At 28.8% G+C, this 24857-nt stretch overlaps 1 protein-coding gene across 1 annotated transcript in view; it reads right to left on the reverse strand.

Annotated features, from left to right (window-relative positions):
• Positions 1–24857, reverse strand: part of LOC135133257 (valine--tRNA ligase-like) — a 98916-nt gene that overhangs the window by 20116 nt on the left and 53943 nt on the right. The window contains exons 6-8 of the mRNA XM_064061595.1: positions 23643–24030; positions 9792–10281; positions 3186–3345 (exon numbers count right to left, since the gene is read on the reverse strand). Of these exons, the coding sequence (XP_063917665.1) occupies positions 3186–3345; positions 9792–10281; positions 23643–24030 (1038 nt within the window). The remainder of the gene's footprint in view (positions 1–3185; positions 3346–9791; positions 10282–23642; positions 24031–24857) is intronic.

Genomic DNA, 24857 nt, shown 5'->3' on the forward strand with positions numbered 1-24857 from the left:
AATAGTAATTTGAAAAATGCATGGATTCCAAAAATAATAAAAATGAAAAAAATTTTAAAATTTCTAAAAAAAACTTAGGAAATTTAGAACTTACAAAAGAGCCAAAAACTTATAAATTTCAAAATTCCAAAGTTTCAAATGTGTTAAATATTCTAAGAATTTTAAAATTTTCAAAAATCTCTGGAAGAACGGAAACTTATAAACTGCAAAAATTGTAAACACCATGTTTGAAAATTTGAAAATTTCTACAAACACTAGAAAACCCAGAAATTACGAAAGTGTTAAAAAATTTTAAAAATTTAAAATTCCAAGTGTCAAAAATTCTAACAATTTTAAAATTTCAAAATATTTTTCAAAAATAGAATTTTAACATCGTCAAGAGGCTAAATAACAAAACCGTTTGGAAATTCAAAAATTTCGACTACTCCGAAATTCAAAAACCTTTAAAGATTCTGCCAATTCCAGATACTTCATAAATTACAGCAAAGTTAATATTTTTAGAAATTCCAGAGATTTAAACAACTCCAAAAATTTAGTAGTTCTAATACCATAACTAAACCGTAACTGAAAAAACATAAAAACTTAAAACAGCAAAAATTTATTAAAGAATGATAATTTGAAAACCCCATTGCTTTGAAAAATTGCAAAAATGACTGAAATTTCGAAATTTTCTAAAAAATCCTAGAAAATTCAGAACTTGCAAAAATGTTAAAAATGCTTAAAAATTTAAAATTATCAAAATATTTTTTAATAATAGATAGAACTTCGAAAATTTTAAATCCTAAAGATTTCAAAAATGATTGCAATTTTGAAATAATAAAATCCAAATTCAGAACTTCTAAAACTGATTCCAAAAATAATAAAAATGAAAAAATTTTTAAAATTTCTAAAAAACTCAGGAAATTCAAAACTTATTAAAACAGTAAAAAATTTTGAAATTTTAAAATTACAAAGTGCCAAATGTCAAATATTCTAAGAATTTTAAAATTTTCAAAAATCTACCGAAGAACGGCAATCTAGAAACTCCAAAAATTGTAAATGTTGTCCTTGAAAATTTGAACATTTCTACAAATTCTAGAAGGCTCAGAACTCCCCAAAGTGTTAAAAAGTTTAGATAGTTTAAAATTCCAAGTGTCAAAAATTCTAACAGTTTTAAAATTTCAAAATATTTTTTTAAAATAGAATTTTAACATCCTCAAATAACAAAACAAGTAAGTCTTTGGAAATTCAAAAATTTCACTCCGAAAATTCAATAAACTAAAAAATTCAAAAACCTTTGTTTCTAGCAATTCCAGATACTTCATAATGCAAAAAATTACAAACAAAGTAATATTTGTAAAAATTTCAAAGATTTAAATAATTCCAAAAATTTCGAAAATTCCAAAAATTCTAATAATTTAGAAATTCTAAAAGATAAAAAATTTTACCTTCGTAGTTCTAACTACTAAACTAATCCAAAACTCCTAAAAATTTAAAACAGCAAAAATCTATTAAAGAATGACAATTTGAAAATTCCATTGATTCCAAAATTGCAAAAATACCCGAAATTTTGAAATTTTGTAAAAAATCCTAGAAAATTCGGAACTTCCAAGGATATAAAAAAATTCAAACAACTTAAAATTGTCAACATATTTTTTTATAATAGAAACTTTGAAGTAAAAAAATTCAAAAAATTCAGTACGTCTAAAAGTGATTTTGTTTTAAATCTCAGACTCTACGGCTTGCCAAAATGGAATTCAACTCCCATTTCATAGTAAATAAAATAAGTTAGTAAAATATAAAAATATTTTACCAAGCAGTAGCCCCGCCCACCCACCCCTCCTCTTTCCAATGACTACTTTTATTATTAATTATTGACAATGTTATTATCTTATTAGAATCTTAGACAAATCTGTTAAGCCATTGGTGAGAAAATATATAAATTGTTCAACAAGGTATTTAGAAAATATTAAGCTGGTGTTAAAGTATCAAAAATCTAGAAACTTTACAATTCTAAGAATCCGGAAGTTCAAAAAGTGTCAAAATTTGTTACATTTTTAAAATGTCAAACTTTAGAAGGGACGTAAATGGTAAAATATGTGTCAGTCTTAGAAATTTAAAAAATTGTGACAATTTCAAAAATTCTATAAATTAGAAAATACTGAAAACTATAAAGATTCTACAAATTCCAGATACTTCATAATGCCAAAAATTATATAAAGAAATTTAAATACCTAATCACAAAATTAATAAATAAAATTAGTAAAAAATAAAATATTATTTAAAAAATGTGTAATCGTAGATTCTATTAGATATTATTCAATTAAAATCCCACTTTCGCCTCAGAGCCAATAAAATGAATAATCAAAACGAAGGAAGGGTGGGTGGGCGGGCCACTTTTGACATATAACATCAAAAATATTGGATAATAGAAAAAGACAAACTTGATCACCCTGGAATAGTAGAGAATTTAAAACTTAGCATAATAAATGCAAGAGAAAATTTATTAGGTCCGTTAAAAAATGGAGTAGTGACCTCTTTACAATCTCAGTTTTTCCAGAATTAAGTCTTCGTGGAAGCATCTGTATTATTCTTGTTTCATGAATATTTAACCGGCGTTACGCGAGAATAATTCCCCTCCTAACGAGCGTAAAACCTCCCCCGAGCTCAGGTACCTCCCCCAAAAAAACTACCCTCCCTCTTTATGCATCTCCTAATAACGCAAAACAAACACTAGAAGCATCCGCTTCTAACAAAGCGATGACGCAGATCCCCCTCCCAGCTCCCTCATCAAGAAACCAATTAAAGTTTTAATTAATCCGTAAGTTCGTTTTTTAATGAACCCCCCCATTACAACAATCCCGCCGAAAAAACCCAAGTTGATCTTCATCCCCTATCAACACCCCCACATAATTAAATAAATATCTCGTTCGTCGCCGCCAAAACAGCCTCCAGACGCAATCCGACTCCCGAATTAGACGCACCGATAAATAATCCGGCAACCAGCGAACTCCAACCCTTATCATCTCGTCCCATCGCGTCAACAAATCAATTAAAAGCCCAAAAACTTGCCGAAAGCAATTAGCAATGGAAATGCGCTCGTCGATTCGGCGATACTAATTGGGCCGAAACGGGGCCCCGGAGGAGCGGTAAACCGATATTTGCCACTTCGCTGATCTGACAATAATTGCCGCAGGGGTGCTCACTTTTGATGTTGTGCGAACAGAGGGTGAACCTGAGCGCGTCGGCCCCGCACGCGGGGATGCCCGAAGGGAACATTCTCTTCTGGCCGGCGATGGCCCTTGTCAGCTCTTCGGGGGAGAGGATGCCTGAGGAGTGGCTGGCACGGGAAGACGCCTCGAGGTCCTGCGAACATGAATCAAAGGAGTGATTTAGTGTCTTGCTTGATGGGACGGCTAGGAGCTGATGGGATAAGGTTTCAAACTGGGGTTGTGGCAATGGATGGTTAAGCTTGTAAGGAAAACCACCTGTGTAATGTTGAATATCTTCAGAGGATTTCGAGGATTGGGAGCTTTTTCTGTAAACTTTAATGGCTGTTTTTTTTCTGCGTCGTTTTCAAACGAATCATTTAGTTTCAAAAGAGCTAATTATTCTCTATTGTACGATCTTTTCACTAATACCGACTGGATATTTTTAAAACCCATTAATGGTGTAGAAAATGTATGAAAAGCTCTATAGATTACGTAAATTCTCTCCTGCACGTAGGCATCATCAATTTTACGTAAAATTTTCCAGTGAAATCCTAACTTGTGTTCATGAATACTGTATGGTATTAAAAATATACAAAAAAAGCTGTATGTGATCCGTAAAGTCCAGAAATTTATAAATTTTCGATTTAATTGATTTTGCAATTTTTCGATTTTTCCAATTTTAGATTTTTCAGTATATCGATTTTCCAATTTTCCCGATTTTTCGATTTTTTTTATGTAATCGATTTTTGATTTTTCAATTTTACGATTTTAACATTCTTAGATTTTTTTAAACTTTCGATTTTCAGTTTTCAGATATATATGTTACCTATTAATTTCCATTTTTCAATAATTTTTTAATTTTTTTAATTTTTTTGATTTTTTAATTCCAGATTTCTCAATTTTTGGTACTTATTTTAATTATTCGATTCCTACATTTTCCAGTTTAAATTTTTTAAGTTTTGGATTTCCCAATTTTAAAATTTTCCGATTTTTCGGTTTCTCGATTTTTACTTTTTAGATATTTTAACTTTTCGTGATTTAGATTTTTCGAATTTTTGATTTTAGGATTTCCCAATTTTTATATTTCCGATCCTTCAATTTTTCGTTTAATCAATTTTTCTAATTTTTAAATTTTTCCAGTTTTTAGACTTTTTAATTTTTGATTTCTCAATTTTTGGTGCTTATTTATTTTAATTATTCGATTCTTACTTTTTGGGTTTAAATTTTTTAATTTTTGCATTTCCCAATTTTTCAATTTTTTGATTTTTCGGTTTCTCCATTTTTACTTTTTCGATATTTTACCTTTTGGTGACTTAGGTTTTTCGATATTTTGATTTTAGGATTCCCAATTTTTATGTTTTCGAGTCTCCAATTTTTCGTTTAATCAATTTTTCGATTTGAAGTTTTTGTTTTTGTAACTTATAATTGTTCAATTTAAAAATTTTTCCAATTTTCAATTTTTAACTTTTACATTTTAAATGTTTCCATTTTTCAATTTATCGATTTTTCAAGTTTTGGATTTTAAAATTTTTCATTTCTCAATTATTTTTTAATTTTTCGATTTTTGATTTTTCAGCTTTTGGATATTTTAGTTTTTCGATTTCTATCAATTTTTTTATTTCTCAATTTCTGGATTTATAAAACATTCGATTTTCCCGTTTTTAGAATTTGTAACTTATCGATTTCTCGGTTTTTAATTTTTTTATATTCTGATTTCTCATTTTCATTTTCCGATTTTTAGAAATCTTAATTTTTGATTTTTTAATTTCTAGATAATTAGTTTTTTCAGGTTTTATCTTTTCGTCCTTTTCGTCCTTTTCGTCCTTTTGGCTTTTTCGGTCCTTTTGGTCCTTTTGATCGTTTTCGTCCTTTTGGTCCTTTTGGTCCTTTTCGTCCTGTTGATCCTTGTGATCCTTTTCGACCTTGTCGTCTTTTGGTCCTTTTGGTCCTTTTCGTCCTTTTGGTCCTTCTGGTCCTTTTCGTCATTTTCGTCCTTTTCGTCCTTTTGATTCTTTTCGTCCTTTTGGTTCTTTTCGTCCTTTTCGTCCTTTTCGTGCTTTTCGTCCTTTTCGTCCTTTTCGTGCTTTTCGTCCTTTTCGTCCTTTTCGCACTTTTCATCCGTTTTGTCCTTTTAGTCCTTTTGGTCCTTTTGGTTCTTTTGATCCTTTTAGTCCTTTCCGTTCTTTTCGTCCATTTCGTCCTTCTGATCCTTCTAGTCCTTTTCGTCCTTCTGGTCCTTCTGGTTCTTTTCGTTCTTTTGGTGTTCTTCGTCCTTTTCGTCCTTGTTGGTCCTCTTCGTCTTTTTTCGTCTTTTTCGTCCTTAATCGTCCTATTTCGTCCATTTCGTCCTTATTCTTCATTTTTGGCCCCTTTCGTCCTTTTCTTCCTTTTTCGTCCGTACTCGTCCATTTTCGATCTTTTTTGTCCTTTTCGTCTTTTTAGTCCTTTTTCGTCCTTCTTCGTCCTTTTCGTCCTTTTTGTCGTTTTTGTCCTTTTTCCTCCTTTTCATCCTTCTCGTCATTTTTCGTCCTTTTTCGTCCTTTCCGTCCTTTTTCGTCTTTTTCGTGCTTTTCGTCCCTTTTCGTCCTTGTCATCCTGATTCGTTCTTTTTCGTCCTTATTCGTCCTTCTTCGTCCTTTTGCGTACTTTTCGTTCATTTCATCTTTTTTCGTCTTTTTCGTCCTTTTCCTCCTTTTTGTCCTTTCGATCTTTTCGGTCTGTTTGGCCCTTTTCGTCCTTTTCATCCTTTTTGGTCCTTTTCGTCCTTTTTGTCCTTGTCGTCCTTGTCGTCCTTGTCGTCCTTTTGGTCCTTCTGGTCCTTTTCGTCCTTCTGGTCCTTATCGTCCATCTGGTCCTTCTGGTTCTTTTCATCATTTTCGTCATTTGACCCTTTTCGTCCTTTTGGTTCTTTTCGTCCTTTTCCTCCAATTGATCCTTTTGGTCCTTTTCATCATTTTCGTCCTTTTTCGTCTTTTTCGTGCTTTTCCTCATTTTTGTCCTTTTGGTTTTTTCGGCCCTTTTTGTCCTTTTGATCCTTTTGGTCCTTTTCGTCCTTTTGGTCCTTCTGATCCTTTTCGTCCTTTTGGTCATTTTTGTCCTTTTGCTCCTTCTGGTCCTTTTCGTTCTTTTCGTCCTTTTGGTTCTTTTCGTCTTTTTCGTCCTTCTGGTCCTTCTAGTTCTTTTCGTCCTTTTCGTCCTTATTCGTCCTTTTTCGTCTTTTTTAATCCCTTTTCGTCCTTTTTCATCCTTTCTCGTCCTTATCGTCCTTTTTCGTCCTTACTCGTCAATTTTCATCCTTTTTTTGTCGTTTTCGTCCTTCTAGTCCTTTTTTGTCCTTTTCTTCCTTTTCGTCCTTTTTCCTCCTTTTCGTCCGTCTCGTCATTTTTCGTCCTTTTTCTTCCTTAATCGTCCTTTTTCGTCCTTTTCGCCTTTTTCGTGCTTCTCGTCCTTTTTCGTCCTCTTTCGTCCTCTTTCGTCCTTTTCGTCCTTATTCGTCCTTTTCGTCCTTCTTCCTTTTTCCCGTCCTTCTCGTAATTTCTTTGTCCTTATTCGTCCTATTTCGTCCTTATTCGTCCTTTTCGTCGTTTCTCGTCCTTATTCGTCCTTTTTCCTCCTTTTCGTCCTTCTCGTCATTTTTTATCCTTATTCGTCCTATTTCGTCCTTAGGCGTCCTTTTCGTCCTTATTCGTCCTTTTCGTCCTTTTTCGTCCTTATTCGTCCCTTTTCGTCCCTTTCCTCCTTTCTCCTCCTTTTCATCCTTCTCGTCATTTCTTGTCCTTATTCGTCCTATTTCGTCCTTATTTGCCCTATTTCGTCCTTGATCGTCCTTTTTCGTCCTTTTTAGTTCCTTTCGTCCTTTTCGTCCTTTTGGTTATTTTCGTCTTTTTCGTTCTTCTGGTCCTTCTAGTCCTTTTCGTCCTTTCCGTCCTTATTCGTCCTTTTTCGTCTTTTTTAATCCTTTTCGTCCTTTTTCATCTTCTTCGTCCTTTTCGTCCTTTTTCGTCCTTACTCGTCAATTTTCATCCTTTCTTTGTCCTATTCGTCCTTCTAGTCCTTTTTTGTCCTTTTCTTCCTTTTCGTCATTTTTCCTCCTTTTCGTTCGTCTCGTCATTTTTTGTCCTTCTTCTTCCTTAATCGTCCTTTTTCGTCCTTTTCGTCTTTTTCGTACTTTTCGTTCTTTTTTCGTCCTCTTTCGTCCTTTTCGTCCTTATTCGTCCTTTTCGTCCTGTTTCCTCCTTTCCGTCCTTCTCGTCATTTTTTGTCCTTATTCGTCCTATTTCGTCCTTATTCGTCCTTTTCGTCCTTATGCGTCCTTTTCGTCCTTATGCGTCCTTTTCGTCCTTATTCGTACTTTTCGTCCTTCTCGTCATTTCTTGTCCTTATTTGCCCTATTTCGTCCTTAATCGTCCTTTTTAGTCCCTTTCATCCTTTTCGTCCTTCTTCCTCCTTTTCGTCCTTCTCGTCATTTTTCGTCCTTTTCGTCCTATTTGCTCCTTTTCGTCCTTCTCGTTATTTTTCGTCCTTATTCGTCCTTTTTAGTCCTTTCCGTCCTTTTTCGTCCTTTGTCGTCCCTATTCGTCCTTTTTCCTCCTTTTCGTCCTTCTCGTCCTTTTCGTTCCTTTTCGTCCTTTTTCGTCCTTTTCGCCCTTTTTCGTCCATTTTCGTCCTTTTTGTCCTTTTTCGTCCATTTCGTCCTTTTGGTCTTGCGGTCATTTTGGTCCTTTTGTTTTTTTTGTCCTTTTCGTCCTTGTCGTCCTTGTCGTCCTTCTGGTCCTTCTGGTCCTTTCGTCTTTTCGTCCTTTTCGTCTTTTTGATCCATTTGGTCCTTTTTGTCCTTTTGATCCTTTTCGTCCTTATTCCTAGTTTTACAGTTTTTCAGTTTTTTGATTTTTCAGTTTGTCGACATTGAGTTTTCCAATTCTCCAATTTTTCGTTTACTTATTAAATTTTTCGATTTGGAATTTTCCGTTTTATAATTTTCGGATTTTTCAATTTTGAGATGTTTGAATTTTTCGATTTTTCCATTTCTTTGATGTTTCAATTTGTCGATTTTTGAAGTTTTCAATTTAAAATGTTCAGTTTTATAGATTTTTCGATTTTACAAATTTTCGATTTTTTGATTTTTCGATATTTCAGTTTTTGGATATTTTAATTTTCACCAATTTTTTGGATTTCTCAAGGCTAAAATTTTTTGGATTTTCCCATTTGTATTTTTTTATCAGTTTTCGTTTTTTAAATTTTTAATTTTTGGATTTTAAGAAATCTTCGTTTTTCAATTATTATTTTTTTAATTTTTCAGGCTCTAGATTTTTAGTTTTTTGAAAATTTATTTTTTCTTTTCCATTTTTCGATTTTTTATTTTCCTGCTTTTACAGTTTTTAGATTTTTCAATTTTTTGATTTTTCAGTTTCTCGATATTAAGTTCTCCAATGCTCCGATTTTTCGTTTATTGAATTTTTCGATTTAAAATTTTCGACTTTATAATTTTCGGATTTTTCAGTTTTGAGATTCTTATTTGAGTTTTTGCATTTTTTCCATTTTTTGATGTTTTCATTTTTCGTTTCTTCAGTTTCTCGATTTTCTAGTTTGGGATTTTATAACTATGGAAGTATTGTATATAAAATCCAAATTTTTCAACTTATCGTGGTAACAGTTTTTTGATTTTTTAATTTCCCGATTTTACAATTTTTCGATTTTTCAGTTTCTTAAATTTCTCCCAATTTTTAATCTTTTGATTTTTTCATTTTTTTCCAATATTTAGTTTTTTATGCATATTTTTCACTTTCTTCATTTTATTTATTCGATTTCCCAATTTTTCGATTTTTCCAAGAAACTGACAAACATCAAAAACAACGGAGCAACACAGAATTTCAGTTTGAAAACAGCAATTTGAAAACTTCAAAATAAAAAATTAAAAGTTTTAACAGTTCAAAAATTGAAAAAGTGAAAATTAAAAATTCGAAAAACTGAAGACAAAAAACTGAAAACTTAAAAATTGAGAAAATAAAATGGAAAAATTTTAACAATAGAAAATTATAAAATCAAAACATTGCAAGTAAAGAAAATTTAAAAAAAATGGAAAAACCGAATATTTAATAATCGACAAACTGAAAAATCGAAAAAAACGTTGAAATAACGAAAAATTGAATATCATCAGGGTTCGATAGGGATCCAACTTGATTCCGTTACTGTTTGTCTACTTTATCAATGACCTTGCAGCAGTGCTCCTATATAGAAATACAGAAAATCTCTCACCTAGACAGACTAGATCGATTTAAGAATCTACTGATATCTTTTAACAGTAGATAACTTTTATTAACCATGTAACAAAGATTATTATTTAATCAGATCCCGAAATCCAATATATCGAATTGTATTTTTATCTGGAACAACGACTCCAGTAATTGGATTCGTTACCTGTTGGATCAATAAACTACACTATCATTATTATTATTACGTCTCCCGACTCAAAATCCAGATCATCGCCCCCGCATCCCATCACCCCCACCCACAGCCCCACCCGCTTCCCAAACTTGCCAAACTCCGCCCTTTGACACCCATTAACCTCCACGATCCCCCAGAAACTCGATTAGGCCTCACCTCGAGCGTCGATCCGTCGATGACGTCCTCCGGCGTCACGACGTTCCCCAAACTTTTCGACATCTTCCTGCCCTGCGCGTCGCAGACGATGCCGTGGAGCAGCACCTGGTGGAAGGGCAGCCGCCCCGTCAGCCGCCTCCCGAGCATGGCCATCCGCGCCACCCAGAAGAACAGGATGTCGTGCCCCGTCACCATCACGTCCAGGGGGTAACAACCCCCGGCCGGCGAGCTGAATTCGCAATTTCGAGGGACCTGTTGCGGAGACCAGGCGCTGAAAGGGAGAAGGGCGGACGAGAACCACGTGTCGAGGACGTCGGCGTCTTGGGTCACTTCGATGTCGGGGGCGGAGAGGCGAGCGGCGGCTTTTCGGAGGGCGGCGGACGGGCTGTCGGCGGCGATCCAAACGGGGGGGGCGGCGGAGGCGCGGGGGCGGCAGGAGTAAACGGGGATGCGGTGGCCCCACCAGAGCTGACGGGAGATGCACCAGTCCCTGGAAATAGATTGTTGGAAAGTGTAAAAACCAGATTTGATGTGAGGTTTATCGAATTTGTAAAAATCGAGAAACTGAAAATTCAAAAAAATTAAAAACTCTTAAATTTGTAAAATATAAAATTTAAAAAGTCTAAAAATGGAAAAATCGAAAAATCAAAATATTTAAAAATTGAAAAATCAGAAAATTGTAAACTCGAAAAATGAAAATATCTAAAACTGAAAACCGACAAACGATAAACTGAAAAATCAAAAACTAAGAAATTCAAAAATAAAAAAATTAAAAATCTAAATATAGACACATCAAATAATTAAAATTCGAGACACTAAAATATCAAAAAATTGAAAATGAAAAATTTGTAAAATCCGAACATTAAAAATTGAGAAACTGAAAATAGAAGAAAAATTGAAAAATCGAAAAATATTAAATTCGAAAAATTGTAAATTCACAAAATTCTATGAACGAAAAATTGGGAAATCTATGGAGAAAATAAAAAATGAAACATTGAAAAATCTAAAAGGAGACAAATCGAAAAATAAAATTTTAAATTGTAAAATTCAAAAACTGACAAACGAAAAATTGAAGGAAAAAAAGGAACAATTGAAAAAACGAAAAATCTTAAATTTAAAAATCTAGAAATTTAAAAAAAGAAATAAAGAAAACCGACAAACTAACAATCGGGAAATTGAAAAATCGAAAAATTGATAAACTAAAAATTAAAAAAGTATCTACAACTTGACAAACTGAAAAATTAAAATATCTAAAATTCAAAAATAAATTCGATAAACTGAAAAATCAAAAACTAAGAAATTCAAAAATAAAAAAATCAAAAATCGAAAAATAGACACATCGAATAATTAAAATTTGAGACACTAAAACAATAAAAAAGAAAAATTTGTAAAATCCGAACATTAAAAATTGAGAAACTGAAAATAGAAGAAAAATTAAAAAATCGAAAAATATTGAAATCGAAAAATTGTAAAATCACAAAATTGTATAAACGAAAAATTGGGAAATCTATGGAGAACCTGAAAAATGAAACATTGAAAGTCTAAAAGGTGAAAAATCGAAAAATAAAACTTTAAATTGTAAAATTCAAAAATTGACAATCGAAAAATTGAAAAAATGAAAAATCTTGAATTTTAAATTCTAGAAATTGAAAAACAAAAAATTTAAAAAAGAAATAAAGAAAACTGACAAACTAAATATCGAAAAATTGAAAAATTAAAAATAAAAGTACATATCTACAACTAGAAAATTGAAAAATAATCAAATAGAAAAATTGAAAAACGAAAAATTAAACAAACAAAAAACTATAAACTGGAAAAGTTAAAGAAATTAATAACTGCAGAAATCCAAAAACTGGCAAACAAAAATTGAAGAAAAGAAATAAAAAAAAAAATGGAAAACTGGAAGATTCGAAATCGAGAAATTGTAAAATATGTATAAAAACTGAAAACACGAATAGTTGGTAAATTCAAAAATCAAAAATCGAAAAACGGAAAAGAGAAAAATATAAAAATCCAAGACGAAGATCTAAAATCGAAAAACTGAAAATGTGAAAAATTATTACCTAGAAATGATAAAATTAAAAATTGTAAGAACGAAAAACTAAAATATCGGAAAATTGAAACACCTAAAAACTGAAAACTCAAAAAATTGTAAAATCGAAAAATTAAAATATCTAAAATTAAAAAATCCGATAGTTGAGAAATTGAAAAATTACAAAATCCAAAAATTGAAAAATCGAAGAAATGTAAAATCGATAAGCTGAAAAATCAAAAATCCAAAAATTCAAAAATAAAAAAAAAATTGCAAATCGATAAATTGAGACATTGAATAATTTAAAAAATGTAAAATCCGAATATTAAAAATCGAGAAACTGTAGATAGAAAAGTTGAAAAATCTATAAACGAAAAGCTGTAAGTTCGAAAAATTGTAAATACAAAAAATTCGAAAATCTAAAATTTAAAAATGGAGAACCTGAAAATTAAAAAGGCTGATACATCTAAAGGTGAGAAATCGAAAAATATAATTTTAAATTTTAAAATACAAAAATCGACAAACTAAAAATTTTAAAATCGAAAAGTTGAAAAAATTAATGGCTGTAAAATCTAAAAATTGACAAAAAAAAACTGAATAAAAGAAAAAATGGAAAATCAAAATCGAGAAACTGTAAAATCGAAAAGTTGAAAAATCGAAAAATTGAAAACACGAAAAGTCAGAAAATCCAAAAATTAAAAATCGAAAAACGAAAAATTGAAAAATTTAAAAATCGAAGACGAAAAATTGTAAAATCGAAAAACTGTGGAAACGAAAAACTGAAGGAACGAAAAATTGAAAAGGCGAAAAATTAAAACATCTAAAAATGGGAAATATCTAAAATTGAAAAATCCGGCAGTTAAAAAATTGAAAAATTAAAAAACTTAAAAATTGAAAAACCGAAAAAATGTAAAATCCATGAACTGAAAAATCAAAAATCAAAAAATTGAAAAAGAAATATCCAAAATTGAAAAATTGCAAATCGATAAATTGAAACATTGAATAATCAAAATTCAGACAATGAAATATCAAAAAAAAATATTTAAATGTAAAATGCGAATATTGAAAATCGAAAAACTGATTGAAAACTTGAAAAATCTAAAAACGAAAAACTGAAAATTCGAAAAATCGTAAAATCAAAAAATTGGTAAAACAAAAAATTGGGAAATCTAAAATTTAAAAATCGAGAACCTGAAAAATGGAAACTGAAAAATCTAAAAGGTGAGAAATCGAAAAACTAATTTTTTATTGTAAAATCCAAAAATGACAAACGAAAAAACTGAAATCGAATACTTGAAAAAATGAATACCCGTAAAATCCAAAAATTGACAAACAAAAAATTGAAGAAAACAAATCAAAAAACTAGAAAACTGAAAATCGACGACGAAAAACTGTAAAATCGAAAAATTGTAAGATCGAAAAACTGAAAGAACGAAAACTTGAAAATGTGAAAAATTAAAATATCTAGAAATGGAAAATTAAAATTGTAAGAACGAAAAACTAAAATATCGAAAAATTGAAACATCCAAAAATTGAAAACTAAAAAAATTGTAAAATCGAAAAATTAAAATATCTAAAATTAAAAAATCCGATAGTTGAGAAATTGAAAAATTACAAAATCCAAAAATTGAAGAATCGAAGAAATGTAAAATCGATAAGCTGAAAAATCAAAAATCCAAAAATTCAAAAATAAAAAATTCTAAAAAAATCGCAAATCGATAAATTGAAACATTGAATAATTAAAAAAATGTAAAATCGGAATATTAAAAATCGAGAAACTGAAGATAGAAAAGTTGAAAAATCTAAAAACGAAAAACTGTAAATTCGAAAAATTGTAAAATCAGAAAATGGTAAAAACAAAAATTGGAAAATCTAAAATTTAAAAATGGAGAACCTGAAAAATGAAAACGCTGATACATCTAAAGGTGAGAAATCGAAAAATATAATTTTAAATTTTAAAATCCAAAAATTGACAAACAAAAATTTTAAAATCGAAAAGTTGAAAAAATTAATGGCTGTAAAATCTAAAAATTGACAAAAAACTGAATAAAAGAAAAAATGGAAAATCAAAATCGATAAACTGAAAAATCGAAAAGTTGAAAAATCGAAAAATTGAAAACACGAAAAGTCAGAAAATCCAAAAATTAAAAATCGAAAAATGGAAAATTGAAAAATTTAAAAATCGAAGACGAAAAATTGTAAAATCGAAGAACTGTGGGAACGAAAAACTGAAGGTACGAAAAATTGAAAAGGCGAAAAATTAAAACATCTAAAAATGGGAAATATCTAAAATTGAAAAATCCGGCAGTTGAAAAATTGAAAAATTAGAAAACCTAAAAATTGAAAAACCGAAAAAATGTAAAATCCATGAACTGAAAAAATCAAAAATCGAGAAATTCAAAAATCAAAAAATCGAAAAAGAAATATCCAAAATTGAAAAATTGCAAATCGATATATTGAAACATTGAATAATCAAAATTCAAGACAATGAAATATCAAAAAAAAAAAAATTTTAATGTAAAATGCGAATATTAAAAATCGAGGAACTGATAGAAAACTTGAAAAATCTAAAAACGAAAAACTGAAAATTCGAAAAATTGTAAAATCGAAAAATTGTAAAATCAAAAAATTGGTAGAACAAAAAATTGGGAAATCTAAAATTTAAAAATGGAGAACCTGAAAAATGGAAACTGAAAAATCTAAAAGGTGAGAAATCGAAAAAAAAATTTAAATTGTAAAATCCAAAAATCACAAACGAAAAAACTGAAATCGAAAACTTAAAAAAATGAATAACCGTAAAATCCAAAAATTGACAAACAAAAAATTGAAAAAATAAATCAAAAAAATTATAAAACTCAAAATCGACGACGAAAAACTCTAAAATCGAAAAATTGTAAGATCGAAAAACTGAAAGAACGAAAAATTGAAAATGTGAAAAATCAAAATATCTAAAAATGGAAAATTAAAATTGTAAGAACGAAAAACTAAAATATCGAAAAATTGAAACATCCAAAAATTGAAAAATCAAAAAATTGTAAAATCGAAAAATTAAAATATCTAAAATTAAAAAATCCGATAGTTGAGAAATTGAAAAATTACAAAATCCAAAAATTGAAAAATCGAAGAAATGTAAAATCGATAAGCTGAAAAATCAAAAATCCAAAAATTCAAAAATAAAAAATTCGAAAAAAATGGCAAATCGAAAAATTGGAACATTGAATAATTAAAAATATGTAAAATTCGAATATTAGAAATGGAGAAACTGAAGATAGAAAAGTTGAAAAATCTAAAAACGAAAAACCGTATATTTGAAAAACTGTAAATTCCAAAAATTGAAAACAAAAAATGTTAAAAACATGAAAAGTTAGAAAATCCAAAAATTAAAAATTGAAAAATTAAAAACCGAAGACGAAAAATTGTAAAATCGAAAAACTGTGGAAACCAAACACTGAAAGAACGAAACATTGAAAATGTGAAAAATTAAAACATCTAAAAATGGGAAATTAAAAAATTGTAAAATCGAAAAATTAAAATATCTAAAATTGAAAAATCCGGTTGTTGAAAAATTGAAATATTAAAAAACCTAAACATTGAAAAATCGAAAAAATGTAAAATCCATGAACTGAAAAATCAAAAATCGAGTAATTCAAAAATCAAAAAATCGAAAAATTGCAAATCGATGAATTGAAACATTGAATAATTAAAATTCGAGACAATGAAATATCAGAAAGGAAATTCATTAATCTAAAATCCGAATATTAAAAATCGAGAAACTCGATATAGAAAAGTTGAAAAATTTAAAAGCGAAAAACTAAAAATTTTAAAAATTGTAAAATCAAAAAATTGTAAGATCTAAAAACTGAAAAAACGAAAAATTGAAAATGTGAAAAATTAAAATATTAAACAAAATATTGGAAAATGGGAAATTTAAAAATGAAGAAACTGAAAAATGAAAACGCTAAATCTAAACGTGAGAAATCGAGAAATCGAAAAATAAAATTTTAAATTTTAAAATTCAAAAATTGACATACAAAAAACTGAATAAGAGAAAAATATAACACTTGGAAAAATCAAAATCGAGAAACTGTAAAATCGAAAAGTTGATAAATCGAAAAATTGAAAACACGAAAATTAGAAAATCCAAAAATTAAAAGTCGAAAAACGGAAAATTGAAAAATCGAAAAACTAAGAACGAAAAATTAAAAAAATGGATTGTAAATCTCACAATGGAAAATTTAAAAATTGTTATAGTTAAAAATCAAGAAACTGAAGAAGTCGAATTCAGAAATCGAGAAATTGAAAAATCTAAAGAGCGAAAAATAGAAACTGAAAAAATCGAATTGAGAAATCGAGAAATTCAAAAACTTAAAAACTGAAAAATCGGAAAAAATAAAAACTGCGAAATCGAAAAATCATAAGATCGAAAAAAACAAATCGAAAAATTAAAGAAACAAAAAAATGAATAATTTAAAAATTAAACATAGAGAAACTGAAAATCAAATTGAGAAACTGAGAATAAAAAAAATATAGAGAAATTGTAAGACAGAAAATCTGAAAAATCGAAAAAATTAAAAATTGAAAAAATATAAAATCGAGAAATAACGAATAGAATAATTTAAACATCGAAAACTGATAATCGGAAAATTGAAACAACTAAGAACCGTGAAATCGAAAAATGGAAAAATCATGACAAATAAAAATTGACAAGTGAAAAATTGAAGAAAAGAAAAACTGGAAATTCAAAATCAAGAAACTGAAAACAGGGAACTGAGAAATCGAAAAATCTAAAATTTGAAAATTGGAAAAATCGAGAAAATGAAAAATTGTGAAATCGAAAAAATGAAAATCAAGACAGAAAGAGCAAAAAACTGTAATATTAAAAGTCCGGAAACTGATAATCGATAAACTGAAAAATCGAAAAAACGAAAAATTCTAAAATTAAAATACTCCGAAAACGGAAAATTGCAAATGGAAAAGTAGAATAAACGAAAAACTGAATAACGGAGAAATGAAAATGTGAAAAGTCAACATTGGAATTGGAAAACAGCAAACTAAGAGATATCCATGAACATTCCACTCGTCATAACTTAGGTAGATATCTGTCCGAGAAAAATAGATTAACCAAATCTCAGACTGGAACTGAATACTCAAAGAATTTCTTGCATAAAAAGGTTGTTATTATTCGTAAGACGATGTCTTTGTGAATAAACATGTTTCACTGTGAGTTTTATATAATGAAATATATGTTTACATTTTATTACCATGTGTAGGCCGACTTACTATTATTATTATTATTATTATTATTATCGAAGTTGGCATCACAATGAGTGCGGTTTTTCCGGCGCCCCCATTACGTAGTGCGCCAATTGTGTCGCTAATCCTTTCAGGGATCCATTAATAATTTCATTTCGAAAAGGCACGAACAGGAAGGGAACAGAGGCTCACAAGCATTCCGCGATAATGTTAAAATAATCCCTCTGAGCCGTCTAACTTGTAATGGAATAAGTCAGACATTGTTAAAGTTCACTTATTGGGCCAACAGTTGTATTTTCGGCGCGAACAATAGTCATGCGAATAAATTCCTCAGCACAATGAACAAGAAGTAACGACTTGTTTTGTTCTGGTTGCCATTATATGGAGAACGCGATGAGTCCTAGTTTCGCTTTGAATAGGAGCAATTGCTGAGAAAAATTGCCCGAATACATTCCGGAGCGCCGGACCCCGGCATTGCATCAAGGAATTCGAAGTCGATTTGACGACCCCGATTCCAACGCTTCTTTGCATTCAGTGTCTGACCATTACTACGCAACCCTCGGAGACTAATTATTAAAAAGAGGATTATTTTGTTCTAAAATCTAAAATCTTTTTTCAATTTTTGACTTCTATAAAATCTCAATTATTCGACTTCACTTTTTTGATTTTTCAGTTTACCAGTTTTCGGATTATTCAATTTTTCTTTCATTTTTCAATTTTTGAAAATTTCATTTTTGGGATTTTTGAGATTTTACAAATTCCCAATTTTTCAGTTTCTCGATTTTCAATTTTCCGATGTTTCCGTTTTACGTTTTTTCTATTTTTCTTCTCTTCATTTTTACGATTTTTAAATATTTCGATTTTTTAATTTTTCAATTTTTGACTTTTCTAAATTCTCAATTTCTCGATTTTTCAATTAATCGATGTTCTGATTTTCTCATTTCTTAATTTTCGACTGTTTCGATTTTTCAGGTTCTCAATTTTTCGATTTTTTGACTTCATGGACTTTTGGATTTCTCAATACTTATTTCAATTTTTCGATTTTTCGAATTTTTAAATTTTTTGATTTTTCGGTTTATCAATTGTTCAATTTTTAACTTTTGGCCTTTTTCGGTTTCTCAATTTTTCGATCTTTCGATTTTTCGATTTTTTACTTTTCGGATTTTCGATTTTTCGATTTTCCAGTTTTTTGATGTTCCGATTTTTCAATTATCCGACTTCAATTTTTCAATTTTTTTTAAATTTTGGAGTTTCGATTTTTCGATTTTTCGTTTTTCGGTTTTTAAATTTTAGATTTTCAAATTTTTTGAAGCCGAAAGTCGAAAGCGAGTAATAAAAAAATCGAAACATCCAAAAATTGAAAAACTGAAACGTTGTGAAATCGAGAAATTGAAAAGTCGAGAAGGCGAAAAATAACGAAAGACAGGAATACCCTAAAATCGAAAAATCCAAAAGTTAAAAATTGAAAAATTGAAAATTTAAAACTAAAAAAATCAATAAATAGAAAAAAAACTGAACAAAATCAAAAATTTTTAAAAATCGAAAAATTGAAGAACCTAAAAATCGAAAAATCGAGAAATCAGAAAATCCAGAGACCGAATAATTGAGAAACCCAAAGGTCGAAACGTCGAAAAATTGGAAAATCGAAAACAAATTAATTGAAGGACCTAAAAACTGAAAAATTCCAAAACTAAAACATCAAAAAATTGAGAAATCTAAAAATTGGAAAACTGAAAATCAAAAACTGAAACATCGAGAAATTAAAAAACTGAAACATCGAAAAATCGAGAAATGGAAAATTCGAGACGTCGAAAAGTCGGGAAATCGAAAAGTTGAAAATGAGAAATTGAAAATTAAAAAATTAGAAAAATTTAACGAAATTAAAAATAAAAAAATCGATACATTGAAGAATTCCAAAACTGAAATGACGAAAAATTGGGAAACTGGAAAACTGGAAAAGTGAAAAATCGAAAAGCCAAAAATCGACAATTCGAAAAAAGCGAGAAATCAAAAAATCGTAACATCCAAAAGTTGAAAAAACTCGACAAATCGAGAAATTGAAATGTCGAGAAGCCGAAAAATATCAGAAAATTAAAATAAGCCAATATGGAAAAAACCGAAAGTTAAAAAATTAAAAATTGAAAATTTAAAATTAAAGAAAAAATGAAAGATTTAAAATTTAGAAAATATCAATAACTAGAGAAAGAGAAAAATTAAAAAATTGAAAAACTGAAAAATCAAAAATTTTAAAAATGAAAAAATCAAAAAATCGAGAAATCCAAAACTAAGAAGTCGAAAAATCGAAAGATGTGGAAATGGAAACATAAAAAAACTGAAAAATGTAACATTTAAAAATTAGAAAAATGAAGAAATAGAGACACTGAAGAAGCGAAAAATCGAAAAATAGAGAAATCGAGAAATGGAAAAATCTAAAATCTAAAAAATTGAAAAATTAAAATATAGGAAAATTGAGGACTGAAAAATTGAAAAATCGAAAAATTGAGAAATCGAAAAGTCGAAACATCAAAAAATTGGAAAATCGAAAACAATTGAAGAACCTAAAAACTGAAAAATTCCAAAACTAAAACATCAAAAAATTGAGAAATCTAAAAATTGGAAAACTGAAAAATGATAAAACTGAAACATCGAGAAATTAAAATATTCCAAACTAAAATCAAGAAAAATCGAAAAATCTAAAACTTGAAAAGCCGAAAGGTCGAAAAGCTGAAAAACCGCGAAATCAAAACATCGAAAAATTGTAAAAACTAAAACATCGAAAAGTCGAGAAATGTAAAAGTTGAAAATGAATAATTGAAAAGTAAAATTTACAAAAAATTAAAAAATTAAAAAGTTTAAAAATAAAAAAAATCATACATTGAAAAATTCCAAAACTGAAATGACGAAAAATTGGGAAACTGGAAAACTAAAAAACTGAAAAATCGAAACACCCAAAAATTGAAAAAACTCGAGGAATCGAGAAATTGAAAAGTCGAGAATCCGAAATATATCGGAAAATAAAAATACCTAACCCAAAATGGCAAAATACGAAAGTTAAAAATGAAAAATTGAAAATTTAAAACTAAAAAGAAAAAATTTCAAATTAAAAAAATATCGATAGAGTAGGAAAAAAATGAAAAATTGAAAAACTATAAAATCGAAAATTTTAAAAATGGAAAAATTAAAAAACCGAAAAATCAAAAACTGAGAAGTCGAAAAATCGAAAGATGTGGAAATGGAAACATAAAAAACCTGAAAATCTAACATTTAAAAATTAGAAAAATTAAGACAGAAATATTAAAGAACTGAAAAATCGAAAACTCGAGAAATCGAGAAATCGAAAAATCTAACATTTTAAATATATAGAAAAATTGGAGACTTGAAACACTGAAAAATCGAGAAATTGAGATATCAAAAAAATTAAAAAAGTGAACAATCGAAAAAAATTGAAGAATCTAAAAACTGAAAAATCCCAAAACTAAAACATAAAAAAATTTAAGAGTGGGAAAATCGAAAAACTGAAGAACTGAAAAATAAAAAAACTTAATTAATTGAAAAGCCAAAAACTCGAAAAATCGAAAAAGCGAAAAGTCAAAAAATCGAAACATCCAAAAATTGAAAAAGTGAAACATCGAGTAATAGAGAAATTGAAAAGTCAATTTTTCGTTTCTCGGTTTTTAAATTGAAAAATTGAAAAGTCGAAAAATTAAAAACTGTGAAGTCGAAAAATCGAAAAGTCGGGAAATCGAAACGTCAAAAAACTAAAAATCTAAGACTTAAAAATTAGAAAAATGAAAAATAGGGATACTCAAGAACCGAAAAATCGAAAAATCGAAAAATCGAGAAATCGAAAAATCTAAAAATAAAAAAATTGGAAAATTAAAATACATATACAAAAATTGGGGACTGAAAAATTGAAAAATCGGTAAACTGAAATATCAAAAAAAAATCGGAAAATCAGAAGATCCAGAAATCCAAAAATTGAGAAATCGAAAAGTTGAAACGTCGAAAAATGGGAAAATCGAAAACAATTGAAGAACCTAAAAACTGAAAAATTCCAAAACTAAAACATCAAAAAATTGAGAAATCTAAAAATTGGAAAATTGAAAAATCAAAAAACTGAAACATCGAGAAATTAAAAAATTCCAAACTGAAATCAGGAAAAATCGATAAATCTAAAACTTGAAAAGCCGAAAAACTGAAAAACCGCGAAATCAAAATATCGAAAAACTGAAACATCGAAAAGTTAGGGACGTCGAAAAATCGGAAAATCGAAAAGTTGAAAATGCAGAATTGAAAATTAATAATTATAAAATAAATTAAAAATTTAAAAATAAAAAAATCGATACATTGAAAAATACCTAAATAAAATGGAAAAATCCGAAACTTAAAAAATGAAAAATTGAAAATTTAAAACTAAAAAGAAAAAAATTTAAATTTTAAATTTTAAAAATATCGATAAATAGAGAAAGAGAAAAAATGGAAAATTGAAAAACTAAAAAATCAAAAATTTTAAAAATCGAAAAATTAAAAAACCGAAAAATCGAAAAGTGAGAAGTCGAAAAATCGAAAGATGGAACATAAAAAACCTGAAAAATTTAACATTCAAAAATTAGAAAAATTAAGACAGAAATATTAAAGAACTGAAAAATTGAAAAAACTTAATTAATTGAAAAGCTAAAAACTCGAAAAATCGAAAAAGCGAAAAATCAAAAAATCGAAACATCCAAAAATTGAAAAAGTGAAACATCGAGTAATAGATAAATTAAAAAGTCAAGTTTTCGTTTCTCGGTTTTTAAGTTGAAAAATTGAAAAGCCGAAAAATCAAAAGCTATGAAGTCGAAAAATCAAAAGATCGGGAAATTGAAACATCAAAAAACTGAAAATCTAACTAACATTTAAAAATTAGAAAAATGAAAAATAGAGATACTGAAGAACCGAAAAATCGAAAAATCGAGAAATCGAAAAGTCTAAAATTAAAAAAATTGGAAAATTAAAATATACAAAAATTGGGGACTGAAAAATTGAAAAATCGGGAAACTGAAATATCAAAAAAAAAATCGGAAAATCAGAAGATCCAGAAATCCAAAAATTGAGAAATCGAAAAGTTGAAACGTCGAAAAATGGGAAAATCGAAAACAATTGAAGAACCTAAAAATTGAAAAATTCCAAAACTAAAACATCAAAAAATTGAGAAATCTAAAAATTGGAAAATTGAAAAATCAAAAAACTGAAACATCGAGAAATTAAAAAATTCCAAACTGAAATCAGGAAAAATCGATAAATCTAAAACTTGAAAAGCCGAAAAGTCGAAAAACTGAAAAACCGCGAAATCAAAATATCGAAAAACTGAAACATCGAAAAATCGAGAAATGGAAAATTAGGGACGTCGAAAAATCGGAAAATCGAAAAGTTGAAAATGCAGAATTGAAAATTAATAATTATAAAATAAATTAAAAATTTAAAAATAAAAAAATCGATACATTGAAAAATACCTAAACAAAATGGAAAAATCCGAAACTTAAAAAATGAAAAATTGAAAGTTTAAAACTAAAAAGAAAAAATTTTAAATTTTAAATTTTAAAAATATCGATAAATAGAGAAAGAGAAAAAATGGAAAATTGAAAAACTAAAAAATCAAAAATTTTAAAAATCGAAAAATTAAAAAACCGAAAAATCTAAAAGTGAGAAGTCGAAAAGTCGAAAGATGGAACATAAAAAATCTGAAAAATTTAACATTCAAAAATTAGAAAAATTAAGACAGAAATATTAAAGAACTGAAAAATTGAAAAATCGAGAAATCGAGAAATCGAGAAATCGAAAAATCTAAAATTTAAAAAATATCGAAAAATTGGAAAATCGAGAAATTGAAATATCAAAAAAATAAAAAAGTGAAAAATCGAGAAAAATTGGAAAATCAAAAAACCGAAAAATTGAAAAATTGAAAAATTGGAAAATTGAGGAGTCAAAAAACTAAAAAATGGATAAAGTGAAAAATTTCAAAACTGAAATGACGAAAAATTGGGAAATAGAAAAACGAAAAAACAGAAATCCAGAAATCGAAAAATTGAGAAATCGAAAAGTTGAAACGTCGAAAAATTGGAAAATCTAAAACAATTGAAGAACCTAAAAACTGAAAAATTCCAAAACTAAAACATCAAAAAATTGAGAAATCTAAAAATTGGAAAATCGAAAAATCAAAAAACTGAAACATTGAGAAATTAAAAAATTCCTAAATGAAATCTAATAATTGAACATCCAAACATTGAAAATCTGAAACATCAACTAATAGAGAAATTTTCGTTTTTCGGTTTTTAAATTTTAGATTTTCAAATTTTTCATTTTTTCGATTTTTTGAAGTTTCGATTTTTCGATTTTCAGTCCTTCTAAATTCCTATTTTTCAATTTTTTAACGAAGATTAAGATCGCGGATTATGCAAAATAACAAAATAACTCCCCTAATGCGCCTATTTTGCCATTTTCGGACCTAAATCTCGTTTGTTTATCGCCTATTCTATTTTATTTATTTTGGCCTTTAGTTACCCTAAAACCCCCTCTTTATTAATTACCTCACGTTCTCCAGCCAATCGAACCAGACCCTCTCGAAGCGGCCCGGCTCGAGCCGCAGTCGTCCCTCCCTGACGTCCTCGACGGCCTGCCTGGCCATTTCCGCGCACTTGAGGAACCACTGAGGCCTGACCAGGTGCTCGACGACGTCCTTTGACCTGCTGCAAACCGGGACGACCATCCTGTGGCCGCGTTTCTCCCGCATTAAGTGCGCGGCTTGGAGGCTGGCCACGACCGCATCCCGGCCGGCGAACCGTGGCAGCCCGGAGAAGATCCCGTGGTCGGGGGCGATGTTGCCCTTTTCATCGATCACCTGCAGGATGGGCAGAGAGTGCCGCTTGGCCACGGCGAAGTCGGAGGGGTCGTGGGCCGGGGTTATCTTCACGGCACCTGCGGGCAGAGGCGACTTTGAGAGTAGTTGCAAGAAGTTTTACTATTAGGGGACGTTTTAAGAATATTAATCACAATATTGACCATGATAACTTAATTTTCCAAAGGGTTGTAATCACCCTGTCACAGAATAATTGCATTATTATCAACGAATAAAAAGAGAAAACTAACTTTAATTTTATTAGGGCAGAAGTGTGAATTTATTTACTTTTTCCGAGCACTTTCAAAAATTACCCAAAAATGAATCCCGTTTCCTTGAAAAATTATATTTTTTTACGATTTTTGTTTTCTGATAACCGCAGCTTTTATGACTTGATTTTTTCAGTTGTTCAATTTAATCTTTTTTTGTTTTTTCAGTTTTTCGATTTTCAATTTTTCGAGGTTTCAAGTTCAAATTGCCAGTTTTTCATTTTTTCAATTTTAGATTTTTTAATTTTTCGTTTATTCAGTTTAAAATTTTTCAGTTTCTCAATTTTACAATTTTTCATTTCTTCAGTTTCCCTACTTTTCATTTTAAATTTGTTATAATAATTACAATTTTTAAAATTTTGCAGTTTTATATTTTTCCCATTTTGGGATTTTTCCATTTTTGAATTATTGGATTTTATTCGATTTTTCAATTTTTCGTTTTTTAAATTTTCGGTTTCTCGATACTTAATTTTTTCAATTTCACAATTTTTGGGTTTTTCAATTTTTCGATTCAATTGTTTTTTTCTTCTTTCTAATTTTTCGATTCATTAATTTTTTTCGATTTTTAATTTTTCAATGTTTCAATTTTTCATTGCTTCGATGCTTCGATTTGCAATTTTTCGATTTTTAAATTTTTT

This window comes from Zophobas morio, unplaced genomic scaffold (assembly GCF_036711695.1).
Source record: "Zophobas morio isolate AGI-343-1 ecotype UQ-CSIRO unplaced genomic scaffold, CSIRO_AGI_Zmor_V1 ptg000003l, whole genome shotgun sequence".
NCBI classification, from domain to species: domain Eukaryota; kingdom Metazoa; phylum Arthropoda; class Insecta; order Coleoptera; family Tenebrionidae; genus Zophobas; species Zophobas morio.